Here is a 24,053-nt window from a genome sequence, read left to right on the forward strand (position 1 = left end):
TACATTGTTGCATGTAGTATACAGTTCATGGTATACTAGGATACTTTTGGTGTTTTTGACATGACGTAACATGCACTGCATTTTGGGAAGTCCCCCATTGTGGTTTAGGTTAGGGTTGGGGTCATTTTTTGTTGTTTTTTTTGACCCAAAATGGTCCACTCATGTAAATACTGCCCCAACAAATCTTGTTATGGAAAAAGGAAAAGTCAACAATGGATTATGTTTTTATTTATTCCCCATTTTAGAACAAAGCCACGGGCCGCAGATGGAGGAGCTAACAAGGAAACACCATTTGGCATATGTTGCAGTGGTTGCAATGCATAATATTTGAAATGATGTCTCTTTGTGTTCTTGATTGCCCCCAACACATATTTTGGTTGTTTTTGTGTTGGGTTACAACACGGCCTCAGTCATATAGCAGTAATGGGAGCAGGATGCAAATCCTTCTTCACAATTCTATTGCTGATCATGTCTTTGACTCCTTAGATTTGATCATGACTACATGGATGCATTCGGTGCTTTCAAGGGTTTCAAGTAGTAACACAAATCAAGAAACTTACTAAGAAGTGCTCCACTTCCCCTAAGATTGATGTTTGTTGTTTATGGAGGTAATATCTGCCTAAGAGGGAGTTAAGGCGCTTAAAGTGGTCACCAACAACTGTAATTATTACCATTATTTGAAGTGGACATTTCTGTTAGGAGGGGTAGTTCCACCATGAGTGGGATTGGACAGCAGATAAAAGGCTGCAGTGACCAGTTTTCTGCTCAAAACTCAATGTTGATGTCTACTTTGGGTGCACAGAGCTCCTCTAGAAATGCCCCCAAATGACAAAACTGTGTGAAATGCTTCAAACCGACTGGGATCAATTAGGGGGAGGCAACTCTTGCTTTTAAACACACACTACATTCAGTTTGATGACAGCCTTAAAAGAAGTCAAGTGTTTTAAATTTTATTTTCAAAAACAATGAGGCAGGCACTTTATTATTATCAGGAATTACTATGTTCAAAACGAATGCAATCCACAGAGACTGATCCCAGATTGCTTGGAAAAAAAGTTTTTCACTTCAAACTGCAGATTGTGATCTTTTTTGCTCTTTATTTTGAGGAGTTCCAAAGGCATTAGGTAAAAGTGGAGATTGTTGATTTCTGAATGCTCATGGAATTTAACAATCGCAGAAAGCCTGTACTGTGAGTCCCACAACTCATGTGCTCTGTGCTTCTAAAGACCCAACAGGCAAACACAAGTTTTTATAGAAACAAGTCTGAGGTCTTTGTATCAATGATGATGGTCCTGTTGCGGTGAAATCAAACAGAATCTTAGAACAAGAAAAGTCATGCAAACATAACATGCTTTCATCTCTTTGCACCACAGCATTAAAGCTGACTTGACACATAGTCTGTTTGTGGGTAGACAACCTCAGTATGCCTGCTAGCAGGAATCTCTGTAGTCTAATTGGAAAACGTTGTCGGAGCCACTTTGTGCGTTGTTATATTGATAAATCAGGAACCAAAGAGGAAGAAGCTACGCTCGTTAAAGACAATTCCAGCATGATCTATGTCATCGTATTGCTATTTAAAATTTTGTTTCCCATCTCTTTAATGTGTTTTTGGATTGTTTTTACGTGTTTGTTGTCACACAGCTCCAAATAGCACAGAATTTGTCAAATTCCATGCAATCACATGCAGTTCCATACAATCACACTTCATTGAAATTCAACTTGCGCCCCTCTTTTACATCATATCACAACACACATGCATTACAAAGGGGGCGCAATGTCACTGTAGATAAGCTTTCAACAGGCCAATACGTTTAGAACTAAAAATATCCTATAACAATCTTATATCAGTGAAAAACTGGCATACAGGAATCTTACAAAGTGTTTTCTGGCTGTGTAATTACGCGTTTCATTCAGTATATTTTGATCGATCAATTCTTCTTCTATGTCCACTTATCACTTATCACTTAGCAGGTTTATAGCTGGATTGAAGGTCATCTGTGCTATCATTGAGCAAGACACAGGAAAATACCCTGGACAATCATCAGTCATGTCTGTCACTAACAAGGCTTACACATACACATCTGAACCCTCAGAGTTTTTCCCTATACCCAACACACACCCTCACACAGGCCCTGTCTGGGGTCTGTCCCAGCAATCTGTTTGCCAGATGGGAATAAATACCGGTACTTTTCCTCACACTGCTCAGAAATGAAGAAGCCTTTTTTGAACCTCATCAATCTAATATTCCAGTTCAGATATTGCACGCCCACAAAAAATGTCACAAAAAGTGTAATCGTGTCAGTCAACCTCAGAACATACCTTGCGCTTTGGTCGGCTTCACTCCTTCTTTACATTATCAAGCTGACAGTGCCTGGAAGGAGGCAGTGGAGGAGGTCTATGAGTGCAAGACATTGAGGTACAATGAGCTTGCAGCCTACTCTCAACAATGTGGAAGGAAAGCATAGATTCGACCAGTTGCAAAGGACTAAGTCAGTCTAAGACCACTCCAGAAAAGGGCAGTAAGTGGTTCTGGATTAGGAGAGGGACTCTTTCTGGGCCCTCATTTGAGCAGATGGCATCTAGGGGGTGAGCCTTAGATGCAGCGAACCACTTAACCCATAGGATGCCATTGCTCCAATGTATGAGCCCTGTGTGGTTCACAAGATTGTAGAACAATACTGTAGCACATCCCCCAGCTGTGTGTGATTGTGTGAGACAGCAAACAGTCCCTCGTGAAAAAATTACTTTTGTAATTGTTTTGATTGAACCATATTCTCAGGGATGCTTCATTCTCAGGGATGCCTCATTAGAAGAACAAACACAATATATCTCTCATTGTGTGTCTTTCTCAGGTCCAGTGGAGCATGTCCAACTTCTTACTCCCTTTGTGGTCATAAGGAACAAGGAGGTAAACATCACAGCAGTGGTTTTACCCAGCCACTCGCGAACCGTCACCTACTTCTGGTGGCTAGGCAACAATACTGAGGTAATTTACACACCTAATACATTTTTTATAGATAGTGTGATGTTAATTTTATTACTCGATGTGTTAATGCAAATAATAATATGCTACAATTCTTTTTTTTATACAGCCTTTATGTAGTCAATTGTAGTCATGGTGGGGTTGAGTCAAAAAGTGAGTTTTTAAGTAGGGTATTTACCAAGAGTGTGTCTGTAAATGTTAAGAGCTGCAAAAAGTTTATTTGAATGCTCTGCAACTATTAAGGACGCTTTCTGAGTCCATCACTTCATGAACATATTTCAGCAATGCAAAATTTAGATGTGAATTCAATTTGATTAGAATCTCTCTTGCTATTTAGCTATCATTTGGTTTTACACCAGTGTACCTTAAAGTACCATCTGTAATGTGCTTGTCATATATCATTCAATAATTAAGTAAAGTCCTCGACTAAATTTGACCTACAATCAAGCTTTTAACACGTGCATTTCAAAGTCAGTAAATCATAGACCTTTACTGCAGCAGTGACCAGCCATGATAAATCAGCTGTATTGAGCCATATGTAATCATATCTATTCTCTCCTGCCATGTTTTTGCAGCTTCATATCAGCACACCCTAAAATGCATGTGCATTAACCCAAACACGAACATTTTACAGATGCAGCTGTTCTTCGCGCACAAACCAGTAACTAAGGACAGACAGTATTCTTCTATGTCTATTGAAATGCTTGGTAATCTGGCCCCTAGTTTAGAAAACAGATAACAAGTGTATAATTAAAGTGTTGTAGTTTGAAGAATATACATTTATAACCTTTATGAAATAACTAGTACCCTAAATTAATTTGCACATATTTACAGTCATTTCACACAATTAAAAAGGTCCTCCAAATCTGACATCTGACATTGTTTGTAATTTGTGCTTGCAGCCCGTAATAACATTAGATGGGAGTATTTCATATACCTTCGCCAATGAGGGTATATACACCATAACGGTCCAAGTGTCTGCAGCCAACACCATACTGCAAGATAGCAAGACCATAGCAGTCCGAGGTTGGTCCCAATAATTTACTGTCCTAGAACTTTGCACTCCCGCATACAACTGGCAACACGTGTGTACCTTTGACATCTTTAATTACAAAGATTTTGAATGGTGATGTTTCAATTCAAAATAGCTACTTAAAGTACTTCAAAACACTACTAAAGCATCTCTTGCCCTTGCATTTTCGTTCTAACAACTACAGATTATGAGGTTTTCCAGCAGCAAGTGTTTTTAAAATGCAATGATTTAATACCAGTATTGTGTTGATGCATGGAATTTAAATTATGTTCATTAATGTACATATTTAGAAGTGCATATGGAACAAAATATATCTGTTAAAGCAGCAATGTTAAATCTCGCCTTTGTTTTTGTCTTGTTATTTATGCATACAGCTCTCCATAAACACATTAAAGAAACACACCAAAGCTCAAAATTGTTCTACACAACTTCACCATGAGATTCCATGTGTTGAAAGAGTAGAAAATAAAGCATTATAAATGAAAATACAGGTAAAAATCCACCTGTATTTTCAATAAACAAACATGCAGTTTGTGTACTTTTATATCAATGCTCATTTCCACAGGATTCATAGAGCAACTAGAAACGATGCATTTGTGATCCCTCCTGTCTGAATCTGTACCAAATATGAGCCATGTAGGCCCAGTGAAACATATTTTACTGAAGGTTTTTCTTAAGTGTGTGATTTTCTTTGGGCTAAAATAAGTTTTACAATTCATATATTTACTGAAACAAAGCTAAAAACCTTACATTCTATGTTACCTTTTTGGGGACAACAGTCTCTACTCCATGACTTACTTCACTCAGGCTCCAGACGGCCCTGACCACCCATCCTTTAAACTTAGTCACTCACTGCCTGACATCATATTTCCGGCAAAAAATGCCTGATTGGCATTAACAAGATCCATTGAGAGCTTAGAAGCTCTACCATTGGATGAAATGCTGAAAGAAATCACCATTATCAGAGGTGGGAAGAGCAATATTCACTCGAAGTGATTGGTTTTGGTTTGATTTGGTTGTTTTTTCTGTGCGTCAGCCTGTTTTGCTCGTTTCGAAAGAGTCTCTTTTATTTCTTGGTAATTTTTGATAATTTGGAATTAATATTGATCTGGGACAGTACTGTCTCAAAGGGGTGGGGTCTGCGTGTAACGGTAGCTTGGCTTTAAACTGAATTATCATTTATTGTGATAATGTTTTTCCTTTCAACACATCGAATCTCATGGTGAAGGGGTCTACAACAATTGTGAGCTTTGCTGTGTTTCTGTAATGTGTTATAAGCATACATAGCAAGCCAAAAATACGTGCAAGATTTAATATTGCTGGTTAAACAGGTGGGGAAAAGAAGACACTATGAGAAAACCTGTTTTTCTTCATCAAATATTGATGACCTGAAACTCAACGGGAGCACAATGACAGTTGGTCCTGAGAATAATGCCCCTGCACCGAGCTGAGTTAATCTGTAATTCTTCCCCGATTCTACCCAACAGAATTCTTCAAATCTCTACTTTTATCTTTCTCACCTAATCTCGACGAGTTCAACCCGGACATCCCCGAGTGGAGACAAGATATGGGGAGAGTAATTAAGAAGGCATTGCTCCAAGTGAGTGATTTTCATTTTCTCTGTCCTTCTCCCTCCCACCTTCTTTCCACTCTTCTTTTCTTTCTGTCTTTTCATCTCTTATTCCTTTTCTCACCACACTATTTTCTACCCTTCGTACCTTTTGCTGAACTCAATGAACCAGGCTTACTGTTGCGGCAAGCGATCACAAGCTGCCACCCAGTGATTCATCACACAGGTGTGAAGAAGCCATTGCCTTCCCTCGCTCCCAAGATGACTTGATGAGCATTTACTGTTAATTTCCAAAATTCACCAATAAAAATAGCATGGAGATTTGGTGGGGCACTCTTGCTCAGGGACCCGACACTGTAAAAGTTTGAATGCATGTGTGTGTGGGTTTTAAAGTGCGAGTGCACTTGAACGTAGGAGGGGTGCAAGTGCTCTCACTGTGTGTGGGAAGCTCACTCACCACTATTGAGAGCTACTCATCCCCCCCTTCACAGCTCATGAATAGCAGGCTGCTGTTGGTGGTGCTGTGCTTTTGGTCATCTAAGCAACATATTGGAGCTGCGAGTGGGCACTTCTGGAGAAACATTAAAATCTTTGCTTGTGATCTCATGAATAACCCTAAAAAACCCGGAGTCATGCAAATGCTTTTTGAGCTGATTGATTTTGCCCTGAAATGTGTAATGGCATGATATTTTATTCATATTGACATTACTTCACTAGAAAAGGATTTTAGTTGTCATTGTAATGTTTTTTTTCTACACACAGCAAAATTTGTTCTGGGCATTTAGCGCCTCTGAGGAGCAGTGGGCGGCCACAGTCCAGTGCCCGGGGACCAATGCCAGATTGACATTCAAGTGTCTTTGTCAAGGGCACTGGCAGGAGCAATTACATGAGCAGTGGACAAACTTTCCACTGATAAGAGACATTTGACATGTGTCTTTTTCTTTATGGTGGGAGGACACTACCACCATCAATGCTACCTCCAACTGGGAATTTGACCCAGCACCTTCTTGCTGTGAGGCAACAGTACTAAAAGACTGTAGAACAAGAACTGATCCACGATACACATGTAATGCAAAAAATATCATGACGTGTACACTGATACAGTCCAGCCATCACCAATGGTCATTATCTGAGTCATTGCTACAAATGACCACAATGATTTTCCTCTGTGAGGTGTTACAACTCACTCTTAGGGACATGGTGATGAGCTCCAGAGGGGAGTAGAATCACTGCCACACTGCAAGGAGCCAGCGAGGTGGTTTGGGCGTCTGATCAGACACATTACTGGGTAGGAATTGAGGGCATACCCAACAATGTAGGAACTATACTTCTACCATTAAGCCTCAGGGAAATGGATGAGCGTGACATTTTTCATTTGAACAGATTTGCATGAAATGTAAAGAGGCTCTTTTGCGTCTTTTTGCGTATCTTGGATCCTCAATGCCTCTGTAAATCTGCTGTGGCTGGCCTAACGGTGACCCAACAGGCGTGGGTGGGGAGGAGGGGGGGACAAAAACGTTTCTCATGATACATTAAAAGCAGCAAAGGTGAATGTTAGAGAATGGCAGTTTAACTTTGGTAATAGGAATGGTGCATGGAAGAGTCAGGGAAGACACGGGCTGCACCAGGCTCTCTGAAATTGTGACTAGTGCTTTGGCTCCTGAACTGCGGCAGAAGATCTGGCTCACTGAACTCTCTGCATGAATGGATGAGTGAATATTGAGTGATGGATGATTTGCCCTCTTTTGCCACCCAAAGGGGGCAAAAAGGGGTTACTAATGACAACAGCACTAGGATTATAGTATAGAAATGAAACAGTCGGTAAAGGCAGCAATATGGTTGATGTGTCATATTTGTTCTTTTTCATCTTTTCAGATTATCCTGTTACAGTTTGATGCCTGCCTGGTCCTGGCCTATCTATTTAAACCGACAATTTATGTATCCTAGGGTTGTTGAAGCTGACACAAATGTTGTCCCAATGCTGACAAGAAGAGTTATTGCCCCCTGTATTTTGTCATGGTTGAGAATTTCTCCGTCAGACAGCTGGTATTCCTGAAGTGATGGCCTTCAACATGGTTAACAACGTAAACAATAAAAAAGGAGTTGAGAGAAGTAACAATCTGCAATTAAATTCAACGTCCATTTAACTGACGTGCCTCACTGTGTAGCATGTCACTGAATCCCGTGAATCATTACTTTGCACTCTTCACCCATTCTGTTTTCAGTGCCACTGTCTCTGCTGGTGCTGAGTGAAAATTCAATGGAGGTTAGCTAATTCCTCTCTGTCTATATTCACATGCCCTGCTCTTACATTTCATCAGGGTTTTACAGGCCTAAAATTACTCAATAAGACATGTCAAATACACTGCACGCCATATTGCAATGCAACAAATATTTCTGATTTATATTGGGCCCCAGCAGCTACAAGAGGGTTCCCTGGTGGCCTCCTAAAAGTAAGGGGAGACTTTACAACAATTACCATTAGGGCAAAAGAACTACCACTTAAGATTGAGGTGGGAGTCCGTGAAGCCAGGGGAGTAAACTCAGTGACTATGAATGATGAATATGAAGATGCCTCCTTATCTCCAGTGCTGGCTGGCTCTTTTCCTGACACTTTTCCACCCAGGAGGTGTGCTTATACTAGGTCTATGTGAAAGGGCCTGGCAACAAGCTTTGCAATACTCCTCGTCATTTCTAACCATTGTGGCTTGAAACTTGCATAAACCACCCTCTATGCAAACGTTTCAGCAGCTTTCATCTAATGTATGTGTACGCACATTTAGGAGACCCATTCCCACATGCAGTATAAGGCAGCATAATGCTGGCTTGGTTCTAGCATGGGGTCATGTTTAAATGAGCTCATCACTGATATGTCGGGATATTCTGACCCAGCTTTCCCCCCCTTTAGACTAAGAGGATCTGGAAACACCAGTGGACCAGCAGTGAATAAAGCCAGATTTCACTGAAATGTTGATGCTGTGTAATTACTTATGAGTAGAATCACTAACACAGAGCCTCTATGACAGAACAAACATCCACACAGTGTAGATATGAGTGTTTATTTTTCCAATCCAAAAATTTCTTTGGCTCAAATAATTTAAATTTACTTAAAGAGCAAACATATTAATTGTCATTCCGGCCCATGCGTATATTGGCCCCAATACTTCTGGTACGTAAATATAACAGATACATTTGCTCATCAGAGGAATCACATTAAAATCTCTGATTTGCTTTTAGTTTTATTGTTGACATATAGATCAGTTAAATCTGCTCACCATGCACTCCCACATCTGTTGCCAAAGGCTCACAGAGCAGCTGAAATACTCCTGTGTTATATCAGAAAACAAATACTCCTGAATCCTAAGAGATCTGAAATGATTGTCCATATCCCCACATACCGCACAAATCAAGGAAGAAGTAATGCTGCATCTGTTAAAGAGATCACAGAACAATACACTAAATTATTAATTATTGATTAAAGTTGTATTAATACACAGTAACAGCAGCAACAGCATTCTACCAATTAACTAATTTCCAATTCCCCCTTTTTTATGTTAATTCTGCTGCTATGGCTGACAAATGTTTTTCTCAAGATTCAGGATTTAGTTTATTGTCATTCTCATTGTGTGTTTGCATACATAAAAAGAACAAACAGCTGTTTCTCCCAGCTCAGCAGTGCAACAAGAAAGAATGAAAGAATACATTTATCTAAGAATGTCCTAAAAATAATACAGTAAAATCATAAATATAATAAATACACAAAATAAATTTAGCACCTCAATTCACAAAGTGCATGTACAGGTAAGGCACATGTTTCAGTCCAATGTTGTAGCTTGTGTACAGGGAGGGGGCATATTGTGTTTATGATCCTGATTGCTTGCAGGAAAAAGCTGTTCAGTACTCTGCTGAATCTGGTAGCAATGCTCCTGTAATTCTTTCCAGACAGAACAATGATCTTGCTTGATGTCCTCACTATCCTGATTAGTTGGCTGTTGCCGAACTAGGTGAGGCTCTAGTTCAGAATGCTTTCAATGGTGCCCGTGTAGAAGTGGGGTGGGGCCGCTGTTGGGCTTTTTTTAATGATGAAGATGTTGGTTGAGGTTAGGTCGCTTGGTGCACTCATTGGAACTTTACTTTGCTGACCTTGATGGTTTGTCAATGACCATCTCCCTAGTTTTGTCATTGTTGAGGGAAAGCTGCTCCACCTCCATCCTGTATGCAGATTCATGGTTATTGCAGATGAGACCCACCACTGTTGTGTCATTAGCAAATTTGAAAAAATGACATGATAGTTATAAGATTTTGCAGTGCAGTTGTAGGTTAGAAGGGGGCTAAGGACACAGCGCTGTGGTGAGCCTGTACTCACTGAGATGGGTCTTGATGTGAGGCTGCCAAACCTGACTGTTTGCTGCCTCTGCGTCAGGAAGTGGAGGACCCAGTTGAAGGTACCAGTGCCCACATTCAGCACCTTCAGCTTCTCCACCAGCTGTTGATGTATGACGGTATTAAAGGCTAAGGTGAAGCTAATAAAGAGGATCCTGGCGTAGGTGTTCTTCCTTCCCAAATGTGTCTGAAGGAGTGTGAGGTGGAGTGGAGTGTATATTGCATATTCTGTGGATCTGTTGACAATGGGAGTGAAAGAAAGATGTTAATACAGGCTGCATTTATTATTTTGGGCATGGGAGATGATGGTGGCTCTTTTGAAGCAGGTGGGCACTACTGCTTGGCTCAGCGAGATGTTGAAGATGTCTGCAAAACATCTTTCAACTCTTCTGCACAGTCTTTTAGAACTCTCCCAGGTATGTGGTCCGACCCTGCAGCCTTGCTTGGGTTGACACTGGCAAAGGCCTTCTTCACCACAGCTGCAGACAGCTGGATTACCTGATCGCTGAGTGATGGTGGGAGTTTGTGTGCCTGGCTCATGTTGATTACCTCAAAATGTGCATAAAAGTCATTAAGTTTATCTGGTAGTGGGGAGGGGCACTGTGGCACACCACAAGCGCCATGCGTCTTTGGTGTTAGTGAAGTGGTTGTTGAGCTTCTGCCCATATAGCCGCCTGATGTCCCGGGACACATTTTTCCTTGCCACTCTGTATGCTGCTCTGTTGCTCGCTAATGGTGATGTAGACTTCACTCATAGCCTCCATGGACTGCAACAATGACCATTGCCATTAGCTTCTGTGGCCAGTAAAAGGGTCAGCATTTTACCGTCATAAACTCAATATGCAGTGAGCAGAGTACAGAAACCACCACGACATCCTAGCACCACCATTTGTTGATGTAAACAGCCAGGCTGCCGCCGCCGGAGCTTACTGGATTGCAACGCTAATCTGTAGGCTCAGTAGAGTGTTAGCTCATCCAGCTGCATCGCGGCGTCCGTGATGTTTCCATTGAGCCATGTTTCTGTAAACACAAAGACACAACAGTCACTTGTGCTGCGCTGGTAAGCGCTCAAAAGTCTGATGTAATCCATTTTGTTACCCACAACCCACATTAGCCAGCATGATTGTTGGAATTGCTTTCCATCTTGGGAATTCCTTTGCATTAATCCTTTGCATTAACCGCATGGCTAGTTATGGGAACGCAGTGGGCCATAAACTGTGTGAGGTTTTTGTACTTGTACTTTTTGTACAAACATTTTCACGACCACTGTGATTTTTAAAAGAGAAACTGCATATAGGTACGTGTGCAGATGGCTTAATAAATCTGACAAAACATTTTTGTTTTCAGCAAATGCAATGTTTAAGTCAGGATTCTATGCATTGCTTTATGAAGGAGGACTACTATGACATCATGACAGATTTGTAGGAATGTAGTCTGTTTTAGGGATGGAATTCATGTCAGAATGGATGTTTATTTGGATACTTGGTAGCTGGCATGGAGTTACAATGATAGCAAGAAATGTATTTAAAATCAAATAATGGAAAGAATGCAGAGTCTATACCACCAAATCTTAATATACTCATTATGGACCCATTGTGTACTCATTGTATCATCATTATTTCAGATTTTAAGACTTTTCTAGTCAGCGATGTGAACTGTGCTGATTTCAAACATTCAATTCAACAGATGTAATAAAATCTACTGCATATTTCATGTAGATTTACCTAAAGTATACCAAAATCAAACTAAGTACGTTCACATGCAGAACATACGATAATAGCAGTAATTCATTGTGTTTTTTTTCAATTTAAGTACAGTATTTCAGTTTTATTTACATGCTTTCCATTCAGTACATTTTCCCGAAATTTCCAGCAATTTCTTAGATACCATATTCATGCGATTTTCAAGCAATTTCAAGAATGAGTTGGTACAATTTTGTTATATTCATCCTTGAATGAAGCCCAAATGTCAGCATTGCTATCAGTGTTTTTCACCATTGCCATGTGTATTCTAGTGAAGATAAGGACTCACATGAACATTACATTTTCGAAAGATGCTTTTGTTTATCATTTATCTGAATATTTAGATGGACAACATGTAGCGGTGTGAAATCTATATCAAACAAAATCAACTCTAGTTTTCCTGCATCAGGAAGAACCATCTTCGCTCACGCACCACTCTCGTTATACCCCGTCCAATTTTTTTTTCTTCAGCATGCTGTCTGAACACAGCTCCACTGAGGAACCAGCCGGCTTTTTAAAACTAACTGACTGATTGCATTGAGAACAAACATGGTCTGAGTGTATCGATTTTTTTCAGGAGCTTTTGCCTCTCCTGTCATTCTGTTCACTTTATCTCCTCCTTTGCAGCTCATCCTCTCACTGCAAGTCATGGCCACAGCTATCATTTGTTCACTTCTTTGGTATTCAAACAGTGATTATTGTGACTAGTAATTTATGTACTTTGCCATTGTACACCATGCCACAGGGACAACAAAAAACATTCCAGACTCTAAAATGAAGACTGATCATCAACCAGGCCTTGGTTTCTATGCTTTCATAAACTGTTTTCGATAAAAAAAAAACCCAGATACATTTGTTTTGCTTTATCAACTTTGAAGGCAGAGATGAAGTCAGCACACTAACCATTTTTTCCAGTTTTTATTTTCTCCATACGTTTTGTTTGTTATGAACAAATGCTTTAAAGCCAGAAAGGCAATCAGTACTTTTAGGAAATATATTTTAATAGTGTGTAAAATTAGCATAAATATCACAACAGCTATACAATGTGCATCTTAATTTGGAGGAATTAGCCTTCAGCAACAATTGATTATAAGAATCTTAAAGATAGTATTTGATTCAGGGCTTGGTAATAGACTGCATTAGATTAGACAAATATCTATCCTAGCCTGTCCACCCCTGTATTATGTATAAGGCAGTAGAAATGAAGGATTATTACTTAGCTTTGTATGGCGGCTGTAAACAACAGATTGGGTGACTATAGTCTGGCTGTGCCCAACTGGCCTAAGTTTCCGGTCAGAGTAATGCAGCACTACTCTCCTTCGGATGAGGTATTTATTCCAACATGAGTTTATTCCAAACATGAGGTGGTTCTTAGTGGGACAATGGATATATGGGTGTGTTTGTGTAGTATGTGATATGTGCAATACAGCACAATTACAATTACTTGTACTTGTATTGTATTTGGTAAATGCTTAAACATCATACTACCAAATGACCACAAAGGGTCAGGGCATTCCACACTTCAACAAGTGGCAGGTCACGTGACCAGGCTAGACAGACGGCAGTCGTTGTGTTACGCTACTGACTTCAACAATTCCCTATGCCAGTGCTTCCCAAAGTGGGGGAGGCGCAGAGGTATACTACAAGAGAGAAAATATGATGAAAGCGGAAATGCTGTTACACAGTAAAAATTACACAATATTACACCGTTAGACTTCCACTGTAAATGTGATTTGTCACTATTATTTTTTATATGTTTTGTTAAATAATAAGTTGCAGTTTTATAAATTGCAATGATTAAAATGTGGAGTGGAGTCTGCAAGCTGAAGACGCGTGTGTGTGCGTGCGTGCGTGTGCACGTGCGCGTCGGGGGGGCGCGAAGATTTTCTTATCTACAAAAGAGGAGCCCTGCAGAAAATGTTTGGGAACCACTGCCCTTTGCTATTATGACTAGCACAGTATATAAATTAAGTAAAGTCGATGTTGACACAATAAAAGTGTCCGAGAGCTACTCATGTTTTACATTAGTAGTAACATGTATTCACATGGCTGATTCTCCACCTGAAACCAGCTAAATAAGCGGCTTTTGTGTGAACATTTGCAAAATGTTGATATCCAACACTCACAATTTGTATCAAAAATATCATAAATTCAGCAGCATGAGGTTTTTTTTGTATACATTTTCAGTGTCAAGCTCACACCAATAATCATATTAATCTCATAGAAAACAAAACAGTGTTACTACTGATTTTACTATTTTTACTACGTTTACCAAGTGACTTTGTGTTATCGAATGTATTCTTTGAACCTTTAGCGAGCTACTCAGAAATGGGTGACGAGCTACTTGTAGCTCGCAAGAGACGCGTTGGAGACCCCTGATTTAGCGTAATAAAGCGGCATTAAAGAGTAATGTGAGGCATTGTTAAAAGCTTACATGGTCACCAACGCACTCTGGATACACAAAGATTGAAAAACGGACAGACCGAGTGAGGGAATGAACTTATCACACAGAAAAGTCTATTACAGCATGCGCACAGAATGGTAGTGCCATGCTGTGACGTCGATTCTCCTCCAGGATTGGAATTAATACAGCTGCCGTTATGTGTTGTCCAATGTCCAGCCCGGGGGCCAATCACGGCATTATGTCAGATTTTATACGGGCCTCCATCTTATATTGTATTATTCATGGCCTGCTGGCACTGTAAATCCGAATCATACACTTCAATTTCTCTTTTCAGATCATGGTGGCAGCACCACTGTAATGCTGTGACATCTTCCAGGTAATTTCTGCCATGGCATAGGTAGATAGAAAGAGGGGGCCGCCGCTTCCAGGAGATATGGAAATTTTCCATATTTGCAATATTTTTTCACTGAAAACTGAAATTTGCACAAGAGACTGTTGCTGTATATAAGGAATTTTATGTATAGAGACGTAACCAGGCAAACCTGCTAATGCTAATGGTAGACAACATTTCCCCTGACAGGAAGCAAGAGTTTGCTAATGTTTGCCTGGCTCGAAACACTGTAGCACGAAGAACTGAAGCACTAGCAGATATTACAAGACTACTAGGGGACAGGGGAGTGGATTTGGATTTTTTTTCTGTTAGCCTGCTGTAAAAGCACAGCCCAGTTACTGGTTTTTTTTAGAGGGATTGATGATGACACAGAAGAGCTGCTTGACCTCCAATGCCTGAAAGGCCTAACAAGGGGAACAGATTTATCCGTTTCTGTTTGTTCAGCTGTTTATGATAATGATTATTACCGAGGCATGTCTGCCATGGCTGTTGAGCTAAGTAGCTTAGCAACACTGATCTGAAATAAAGTCCGCGAAGAAGGAGGCCACGCTACCAAACCCTACTGTATAATTCACCAGCAGGTTCTCTGTGCGAAAAAATCTTAGATTTTGACCTTTCAGAACTTCTGACCGAAACGTAAAATTAAAAGGTTAATATCGTTTAAAAAAATTTTTTGTTGTACCGTGTTGGCTTGGTTATAGATCAGTTCAGTTGGTTTGCATTGATTGTAAATATGTACTGTAAATACCAGAGAACTGCTGAAAACAAATTCCCTGTCTGTGAGAGCATTCTTGGACAATAAATGTTTTCTGATTCTGACTGATGTGGACTGCTATGTTTGCTGTAGTTGTGTATGTTTTAACATTACTCTGAATGTGTTGAAGGTTATTCCTATATAAAAGTTATAGCATACCAGAACAACACTAACTTCTCTTTTCTCATTTTAAGTGCCAAGTGAAGACAACCACTTAGCTAAGGAAATCGTCTTCAATGAAAAGATACCTCAGTTCTCTCTCTAGTTTTTAAAGTAACATTTTATTGAACATCAAGGTCTCCTGCAATATCTTAAAAGATATACTATGGCGCAAATCCATCCTTTCAGCTGTGTTGGTTGCAAATATTCATTGTAAATGGGTTGGGTGGGATTCTATATCGTCTATTTATCGTTGTAGTGGCATACAGAAAACAAACAAACAGATACATTGTCAAATACAACTGTTAAAGTATGCTTAAAGATATTTCATAATTCTGACTTACCAGGTATCTGACTTCCCAGAGGAGCAGCTGTTGGTAGCTGTGTTTCCAGGTGTTCCCACAGCTGCTGAGCTCTTCCTTTTACCTCACAAGAACCAATCAGAGGGCAAGAAAAAGAGTGAGGAGGAGCTAGAGCGGGTATGACAAAGCATGACTGAATTTTACATCATTCTTGAAACAAGTCACTTATACTGAGTTACCTGTGTCTGTTTAGGTATCGGATGTCATCGTCACTGCACTGAACCAAAATTTGGTGGAATTTGAATTCAAGCCAGGTGCTAGGGTGATTGTGTACAACACACAGTTAACACTGGGTAAGTCATCTCATGCATTAGATTGAATTATTTAATGAAGAAATGTTTCAAAGGGTTTTGTCAGTTCAGTTCTTGTCAAGGTAATGCTATGTCAAACTGGAGATACTGCTCATGTAAAGGGTAGAAGGGTCACTTGTCTAATGTTTATAATGGCACTTTAACATCACAGCACCAATAATTCTCCAAAATCACCAGCCAACTACATTTGCAGTGATGTAATGAGAGAACAGATAGTATCTGACCTCATCTATGTCTGCATCCCACAGTGAGTCTAACTGCCCAGTGTAAGCATGTCTGCAACATAAGGATACATGTTGTTACTTGCTGCCGTGCTGTAGAAGAACACTTTCAGAAGCAGATGAACTGCAAAACGTCTTCAGTCAAAATAGCTTAGTTAAACAGTTTACACAAGAGTGTGAAGGAAACATCAGTTCCATCTTTTTTCAATATCACCATTCAGTTAATAACTGTACTGCTGATTCACATTGGTAATTTAATTACACTCTTGGATATAATATTTCTATTTCCATCTATTAAAACTCACCTTAGTCCCCCACATTTCAAGGCAAACAGCACTGGGGAGTATGGGAGGGATTTCATTAAAAGAGAACTCCTAGAGAAGAGGGATCTCTTATGCGTGCCGAACATCTGTTAAATTTCTTTTACAGCCACCCAACCAAAAAATGAGACTTACACTGAGTGTAATTATGTTGATTACTTAGACCTTGAAAAATAACAGTGTGAAATGTAAGGGCACATTTGAATTGTGCCTGAATTTTTAATTGTCAGAGAAGTAAACCAAACTGTTGACATTTGCATTGATATCAAAGAGTTTAATTTCCAGGTGTCTGAAATAAGATAAGATACACCTTTATTATTCCTACATGGGGAAATATCTGGTACAGCAGCAAGCAAAAATAGACATCAGTAGAAAATAAATTACCTTAAATTAGCAATATAAACATAGGGAAAATGTACAAATATACAAATTTGGAAATGTACCGTTCCGTGTAATAAGTGGGAAAGTTACACCCGACAAGAACACCCGTCACTATGTACAACTGCAATTATGAAGTATAAATCAATGCCAGATTCATGGAGACACATGGAGGTAATTCCTTAACCAAAACTAGCTTTAATATGTCATTATGGGCAAATTGCATCATGTAATAATGTTCACTCATTCATGAACACCTGTTACCAACCTTTTTAGTGTTTACCACTGTGTTTCCTCATTTCATGCCGGGGGGAGCTCTTCATAAAACACGCTATAGTGCCAAAATGAAGACCTGTTTCAGACAAGACATTTCAGTGGACAGTGTTTTGTTTTGCATGTGTGTTGTGTGATGTTTTAAACTGTATTTTTCACATACACCCACACACATATATATTTAATTAATAAATATTTTATCAATCAGTTTTTAAAGTATAATTCTATATATCAATTTGCGGAGACGTTTTAGGTTTCTCCTTCATTTATTCAGTCACACAGGAGAGATGCGTCAGACGTCTCAGTGAATACATACACTGAGTTCTTCCTAGATCAAACATGTTTTTTTATATGAAAGTGTATCAGGGTGGGTGCCTTTCCATTGTTCTATTGTTAACCCTGCCTACCTTACTAACCGTGTCACAGTGACCTGCCAAGACACAATGTCACTTCCTCTCTGATGATGAGTGAATGATTCTGGTAAAATGATCAAGAACAAGAACAAACTGTGTACTTCCTTTCTAATAATGAACACTTACATTATATTAAGTGATTGTAAAGAACATAAGGTTCACTTACATGCTAATAATACAATGTTGCCATGGATATAGTTCATTTTCTCCCACATTTTTTAAAATGAAAGTTGTGTCCATTTATATTCCATTTATGTACAGTACTGTGTGTCTTACATATTTACCAGCTCATCAACTTGCTGATGGACCTTAATTTTTGTCATTGAGTGTGGCCCTATATGTAGTTAGTCATGTTTGTTGTTTGTTTGTTTTTATAAGTTACTCCTAGTCAATGGAAAATAGTAGTGCGTCAGAGAAATGTTCTTTTTATCAGCTCAGTCTTGCTAATCCTCAACTGTGCTTCCCTGCTCTGAGGTGTCATAGTGCTGGTGAGGTCTTACACTGCATTCTATGGTTGGCAGGTTTCATTAGACACATGGTCTCTGGAGGAAGACTGCACTGAGTTGTCTGTAGCTCAGTGTTCTGCAATAACAGCCTGGCACGTGCTGCTCTCTGACATGCCGTGTTGTGGCCCAGTGCAATGACATCGGAGGTGTGGGCAGCTGCATCCATCTTTATATTTCACCTCTCAGGAAAAGGTCTAAAAAGCCTCCGAGCTGCTTGAGAAAGGTCACGAGCACACACCACTCCATCTCAGAGCAGAAGGGCGAGGAGCGGAAATGGTGGCAAATGCTTTATAATTCGCTGTTGATGTCAGGAGAATAATTTAACAGGCAGTCTAACAGGCCTCATAAGCAAAACCATATACTGTGACATTAGTCATATCGGGTGCCACAATTTTTGTGTGGTGTTTAAGGTAAATATAGGTGCATTTAACCATTTAAAATCCACCTGAAATGTTTGAATCACTTGCAACTGGCGCCTACTTTGGAGCAAGTGATCGGAATGGTAATTACATGCTGCTGCAACTTTAAACATTTAAGATATCAGAAATGTTTACATAATGTGATATCACAATATCACATGTACCCATAATAAACAGGAATGCATTCATAAGCTAGTGCAGTTAAAAAAAAAACAAGACAAAATCCAATTTGTATTTGAAACGACAAAAGTAGACTTTATTTTGCAAATTGCCTATTTCAGTTACACTGGTGCTAAACTCAGCTTTGTTATAATGTTGTATTTTCCGCAGCACCCTTGGTGGACTCCAACCCGAGACACAGCAGTTCGGCTATGGTCATGCTGCTGTCTGTGGTGTTTCTTGGCCTAGCAGTGTTTCTCATCTACAAGTTCAAGAGGTAAACAACTTTGAGTTACCTTACCTACTACTATAGTATTTGACTATATATCATTCATTATTCATTCAATGTATTGTGAAATTAAATTTATATCCCAGAGGTTGCAAACATATTTCTGCTTGATTCCCATGCATACACACCAATCAGTGATAAAATGCTCAGAAAACAGCTGTTAAATTGTTTAATATTCTGTTGCTGTGCTTTGGCTGTTATATGCTAAATAATTTACTCATACACAAAATGATTCTCTTGAAAAGTCTGAGGCAAATGGAAAAGCTGTCATTAATTATGGATATGAAATTTTCTCATTAGTCTGAAGGGGATGCATTTTAAACGAAATCTCACAGTTGACAAAACAGAACAATTAATAACAAAAATGAATAGTAATTGGAAATAAATTAGATAGCAACTAAATAAAGTTGTGTATTGGGTATAATAAATATAGATGTGCGTAGATTTAAATGTATTGTATGGATATGAATTAGTTCCCAAGGTTAGAGTCGAGATGACTTGAAAAGTCCTCACTCCTGTGCTAGCACCACGCACACAAAATGTTTTCTGTACTGATACCTATTTAAGGCATATGTTAATGTCCCCTCGATAATTGAAAAGGTGTAAGACAAAATGGTTTAGAATGCATACACCATCTTGTGAATTTGAGTTTTTTCTATGCCCGTCCATGTTAATAGAGGGCACGTAATAGTCACACGATTTACAATCAATGAAGGAACTAGAAAAGGCTTCATATCATTTAACAATGAACACTCCTACTCTTTTTTTACTCTAAAGAAAAATACCTTGGATTAACATTTATGCTGAGGTGAACCAGGAGAAGGAGCAGGAGATGATTGGCTCAGTGGGCCAGGGTGACAGCATGCCTAAAATCACTCTGAGTGAGTTCCCCACATCCAAAGAACTCATGGAAAAGGAACTGGATGCCAGGGTCAAACGTAAGTCAAGCACTTCCATAAAGTCCAAGTAAATATTCTAGTTGAAAATCTGTGGAAAATGTATATATAATGTACATATAATTGATTGAACAAATGTCAGACTGGAAACAGCTTCCATTGTATTGCAAAACCTGAGAAAGGTATTAAATATATATTTCAGTCTTGTGATCTTGTCTCTCATAAATCAAATTCAGAGGGTATTTTCAGAGTAAAGCACTGCTTCTAAAATGGAGTAAAGGGTCTAAGATTTACTCCGTAGGTAAACTTTGGCCATTGAATTTAACTAGACGAGAATAGATCTACAGAAAGATACACACTGTAGATCATTTATGCCCAGGAATAAACTCCAGCAAAAACTGCAGTACTGAGAAGTATGAATTATAAATAAAATAAACATGCATGTGGTTTTTGGGTTTCATCTAAGGTCAGCAACCTAATGGTGTCAGGGTGCCACAGCACAAAAAGCGCACAATCCAAATGCAAGACTCGCGAAGGGGTTCAAATAACAAAATCCTTTACTCTTAATAAACAAGGCTTTACAAAAATGTGCATGAGGCTAAAAACTAGACTTGACATGATACTTGGACTTAACACTCAACTTAACATGACTTGGCAAGCCATTGCAAAACAAAATGGCACAGGACAAGGGGAGACATGAACTACTTATACATGAGGTAATGTGACACAGGTGACAACAATCAAGGGTGTGGCAGACGATCACAAGACATAGTGATCGTAGAAGACACAGTGACGGTACTTAACATAACGTTAGACAAGGACAAGAAATCAAACACTGAACATGAACTAATCTATAAGATGGCGTGACTTTGATTTAAGGACATGACTTGAACACTGAACATGAACTAAAGTTTAACTATAACATGGCGAGACATGACAAATGGCTTCACTATCTGGCAACAACGCTACCACTACTAAAAATGACACAAACAACAGGGGATTGGCCATGCTCTTCTTACATGGCATAAAATTATCTTTAAGAATGTAGTAGTAAAAAAAAGTAACGCGTAGGAAATCCATATCGAATCATATTGGACTGACAACTTTGCTAACATTTCTCCCATTCTTAAAGTGTAATACTGTAATTGAGCCATAAGCTCAACATTATCAAAGTTTTTTTTATGTCAGCGTGTGACTTTACCAGTCTTCACATCTGGTTAGACAGACACACAAATTACGCAACAAATGAGGCTTGTGCTTGGTAGTACAAAAATAGGGTCAAAATAGTCTGGCTAATTAAATAATCACACATGTGCTAAATGATCTCATTTAGGTAATTTCTGTGAAAATGCAACACTGTCAGTCTAGCCTGAATCCACCCCTCTAGGTTGTATAATAATTGTCTTTTTTTCTCCCCAGATTATTTCCTTTTTGTTTTCAGAAACCTTAATGCAGAAATAAGTGTTCTATTGCTGAGTATAAATACAAAGTGATACCAAGTATCTTGTAGCATTAAAGCAGTGGCAATTGACAAACACACTGTTCCTGAGCCTTTTTCTTTTTCTTTTCCTGCTCAGGGGGAGTCGGAAATGCCTGTGAGAGCACAAGGGAGATTCCAAACTGTACCAGTGTGTAAAGCTGAGGAACCACAGCAGTTCATGTATAGAAAACCCATACTACCATGCTGGGGGTTATTTTTTCTGTTTTGTATTTCTCAAACACAACTGATGTTAATAGTTTTTTAAGAAAACTCATTTATAAAGACTCAAACGGATGTCTAGATCACCAACATCCATCCAGCAGTTTTTCCCTATGAAATCATTGTAATTATTGGCAGAACTTAATCTGTTTTGTGGATGTATAAGCTACATAATCACATTCATTTGCAGAGTGAAAAATCTTGGTCTAGACCTCTGAAGAGCTCTGTATATTTCCAGAGTTTGCTGTCAGTCATTTCTGCCCATAAGTTTATGGACTGTAATGTCTAAATTGCAACCAAACAGGGAGTATTATTGAAATGTATTATATAAAAAATGTTCTGTTGTCTGTATATATTACTTTCTACATGCTCGTAGTCTGATTATGGCGACAACAGAGGATCTGGCAGTGGTCTGCTTTTGTTAATGTGTTACAAAGTCAAACATAACGTAAAGAATCAGCTTTGTTTTATAAGGTCCTTGACTTGTGCATGTTCTTATTAAGGACACGCATTCTTTGTTGTAGATAAGCAAGTGTTGTAAATAGTTATTTTCTAGTCATTAGAAAATCTCAGATTTGCATTTTGTCTCTTTTTTAATTACGGTTGGGCAGTATATGTCAAGCAGAAAGGGTTTTTCGGCAGGTAAAATTGAATTGATGTAGGACAGATCTCCCTATATGTCTTTGGAAATGAAATGAAAATTAACGATACAAATGTGAATACATCATTAGGAAGGATATCATTAGTCATACTGATATGAAAATATTTTACAGGGATGACTCTGTCTCTGGACCCTTTGTACCTACAGTTATCTGCCCTTTAAATATACAACACTTTGCCTTTCAGGTGATGGCTCTGATATGTCCAATTTGTCAACAGAACATAAGTATTATTTTATTGTTGAATGAAACCCTTCAGTGTGTAATGTCTCGAGTGTGCTACTGGAAAAATTAACTTTTCTTAATGTTTAGTTTTAGTGAAGTTATTGGTTGATGCTTTCAAAGATTAATTTATAAGACAAATTAATTATTGCACACATAAAAGTCATAAATGTCATATCATTTTGACCCGGAAATATTATCTTCATGTTGGTGTGTGAGTCTTTGCTGTTATAATATTTTGGATTTTTATTATTAATGTTTTGTTTTACAATGCCTACAAACTGGTGCCATGACAGAAAATTCAGATACACAAACACACCGTCAAACTGGACTAACTGCACTGGCAACTGTATTTGAGGATGGAGTTCTCTGAAAAAAGCTTGTTTGGGACTAAAACAGAAGTGAAACACTGACTAAATTGATGCATTTACAATAATATAACACTACATGTTTAAGTAATCAAGTGCGGCTTCGAGTAATGATTCAAAAGTTATAAAATGGTTATTTAAAAATGTGAATTAATAAGTCATCGTCATTTGTTTTTTCGCCAGATTTTTATAGGAAAGTTTAAAGACAACTATTAGTAAATGACAAAAAGTGATTCAATGTACGTTAATTTATGTTATTAATCACTTTTGAATTGTTTTTGGAATGGGTTACTATGAATATATTTAACCATTGAAACATTATTCTTGTTTGTGACATAGCATTGATAAGACAAAATGAGAACACAAATATTCTGTATAGAGACAACAAACAGGAACATGTGATTATATTTATTTATAAATATCACAAGGTAAAGATAGAGCAGTTACATATTAATCCACAGTCACTCGTCCCACTTGCTGTTTTGCATTTCTTTTTTTAGTGGTGAAGTTGCATCCTCCCAGCAAGCAACTCTGTGGATTCTGATTAAACTGTTGGTAGCCACCAATTGATCTCCTTGTACCCATTGACCAAATGCCACATGACCATAATCAAAAAACACACTTCCATGCTGTTTTAAACAGCAGAGGGAGGGGTGGGGGCAGGTGGAGATAATATTGCAAAAAGATATAGCCTGTCACACCATACGGAATTGCCCCATACCCCTATATTCACCATTTTGAAAAGAGTCTAATTATTCAAGAAACAAAATCCATCTTTATAACTTTGTTGTTGTCAAAAATACCAGCTATAAGGACAGGATTGTTGGCTGCTTTCATACCTTTTTTGGATGGAAGTTTTGATATCTTCATTTAGAGGACCATAGATTAGGACGATGACCAAAATAAATATCTAAAACTCCATTAAGAACGAACGTCTATATTTAACTCGACCACAATTGATATCAATGCCATACTGTTTACCAGCAACTATTGCTAAATAAAACACAAAGAGTAGCAAAATGTGCTCTGGAAGTAAGTTTTGTTAAGTCAGTGTTCCTAAGCATGCCAACATTGGAGTATCAGCATATTTGAACCATACCTCAGGATAGTGTATTCTCCAGTAATACATGGACCACAGT

The 24,053-nt window shown here is 38.7% G+C and overlaps 1 protein-coding gene across 1 annotated transcript in view; it reads left to right on the plus strand.

Annotated features, from left to right (window-relative positions):
* Positions 1-21,602, plus strand: part of sorcs3a (sortilin related VPS10 domain containing receptor 3a) — a 177,264-nt gene extending 155,662 nt beyond the window's left edge. The window contains exons 20-27 of the mRNA XM_076147969.1: positions 2,853-2,986; positions 3,886-4,009; positions 5,504-5,616; positions 15,767-15,898; positions 15,975-16,074; positions 18,953-19,058; positions 19,848-20,008; positions 21,544-21,602. Of these exons, the coding sequence (XP_076004084.1) occupies positions 2,853-2,986; positions 3,886-4,009; positions 5,504-5,616; positions 15,767-15,898; positions 15,975-16,074; positions 18,953-19,058; positions 19,848-20,008; positions 21,544-21,602 (929 nt within the window). The remainder of the gene's footprint in view (positions 1-2,852; positions 2,987-3,885; positions 4,010-5,503; positions 5,617-15,766; positions 15,899-15,974; positions 16,075-18,952; positions 19,059-19,847; positions 20,009-21,543) is intronic.
* Positions 21,603-24,053: the final 2,451 nt, after the last annotated feature.

The sequence above is a fragment of the Genypterus blacodes genome, unplaced genomic scaffold (genome assembly GCF_046128005.1).
Source record: "Genypterus blacodes isolate CSIRO-AG114 ecotype Tasmania unplaced genomic scaffold, CSIRO-AGI_Gbla_v1 ptg000039l_1, whole genome shotgun sequence".
Classification (NCBI taxonomy): domain Eukaryota; kingdom Metazoa; phylum Chordata; class Actinopteri; order Ophidiiformes; family Ophidiidae; genus Genypterus; species Genypterus blacodes.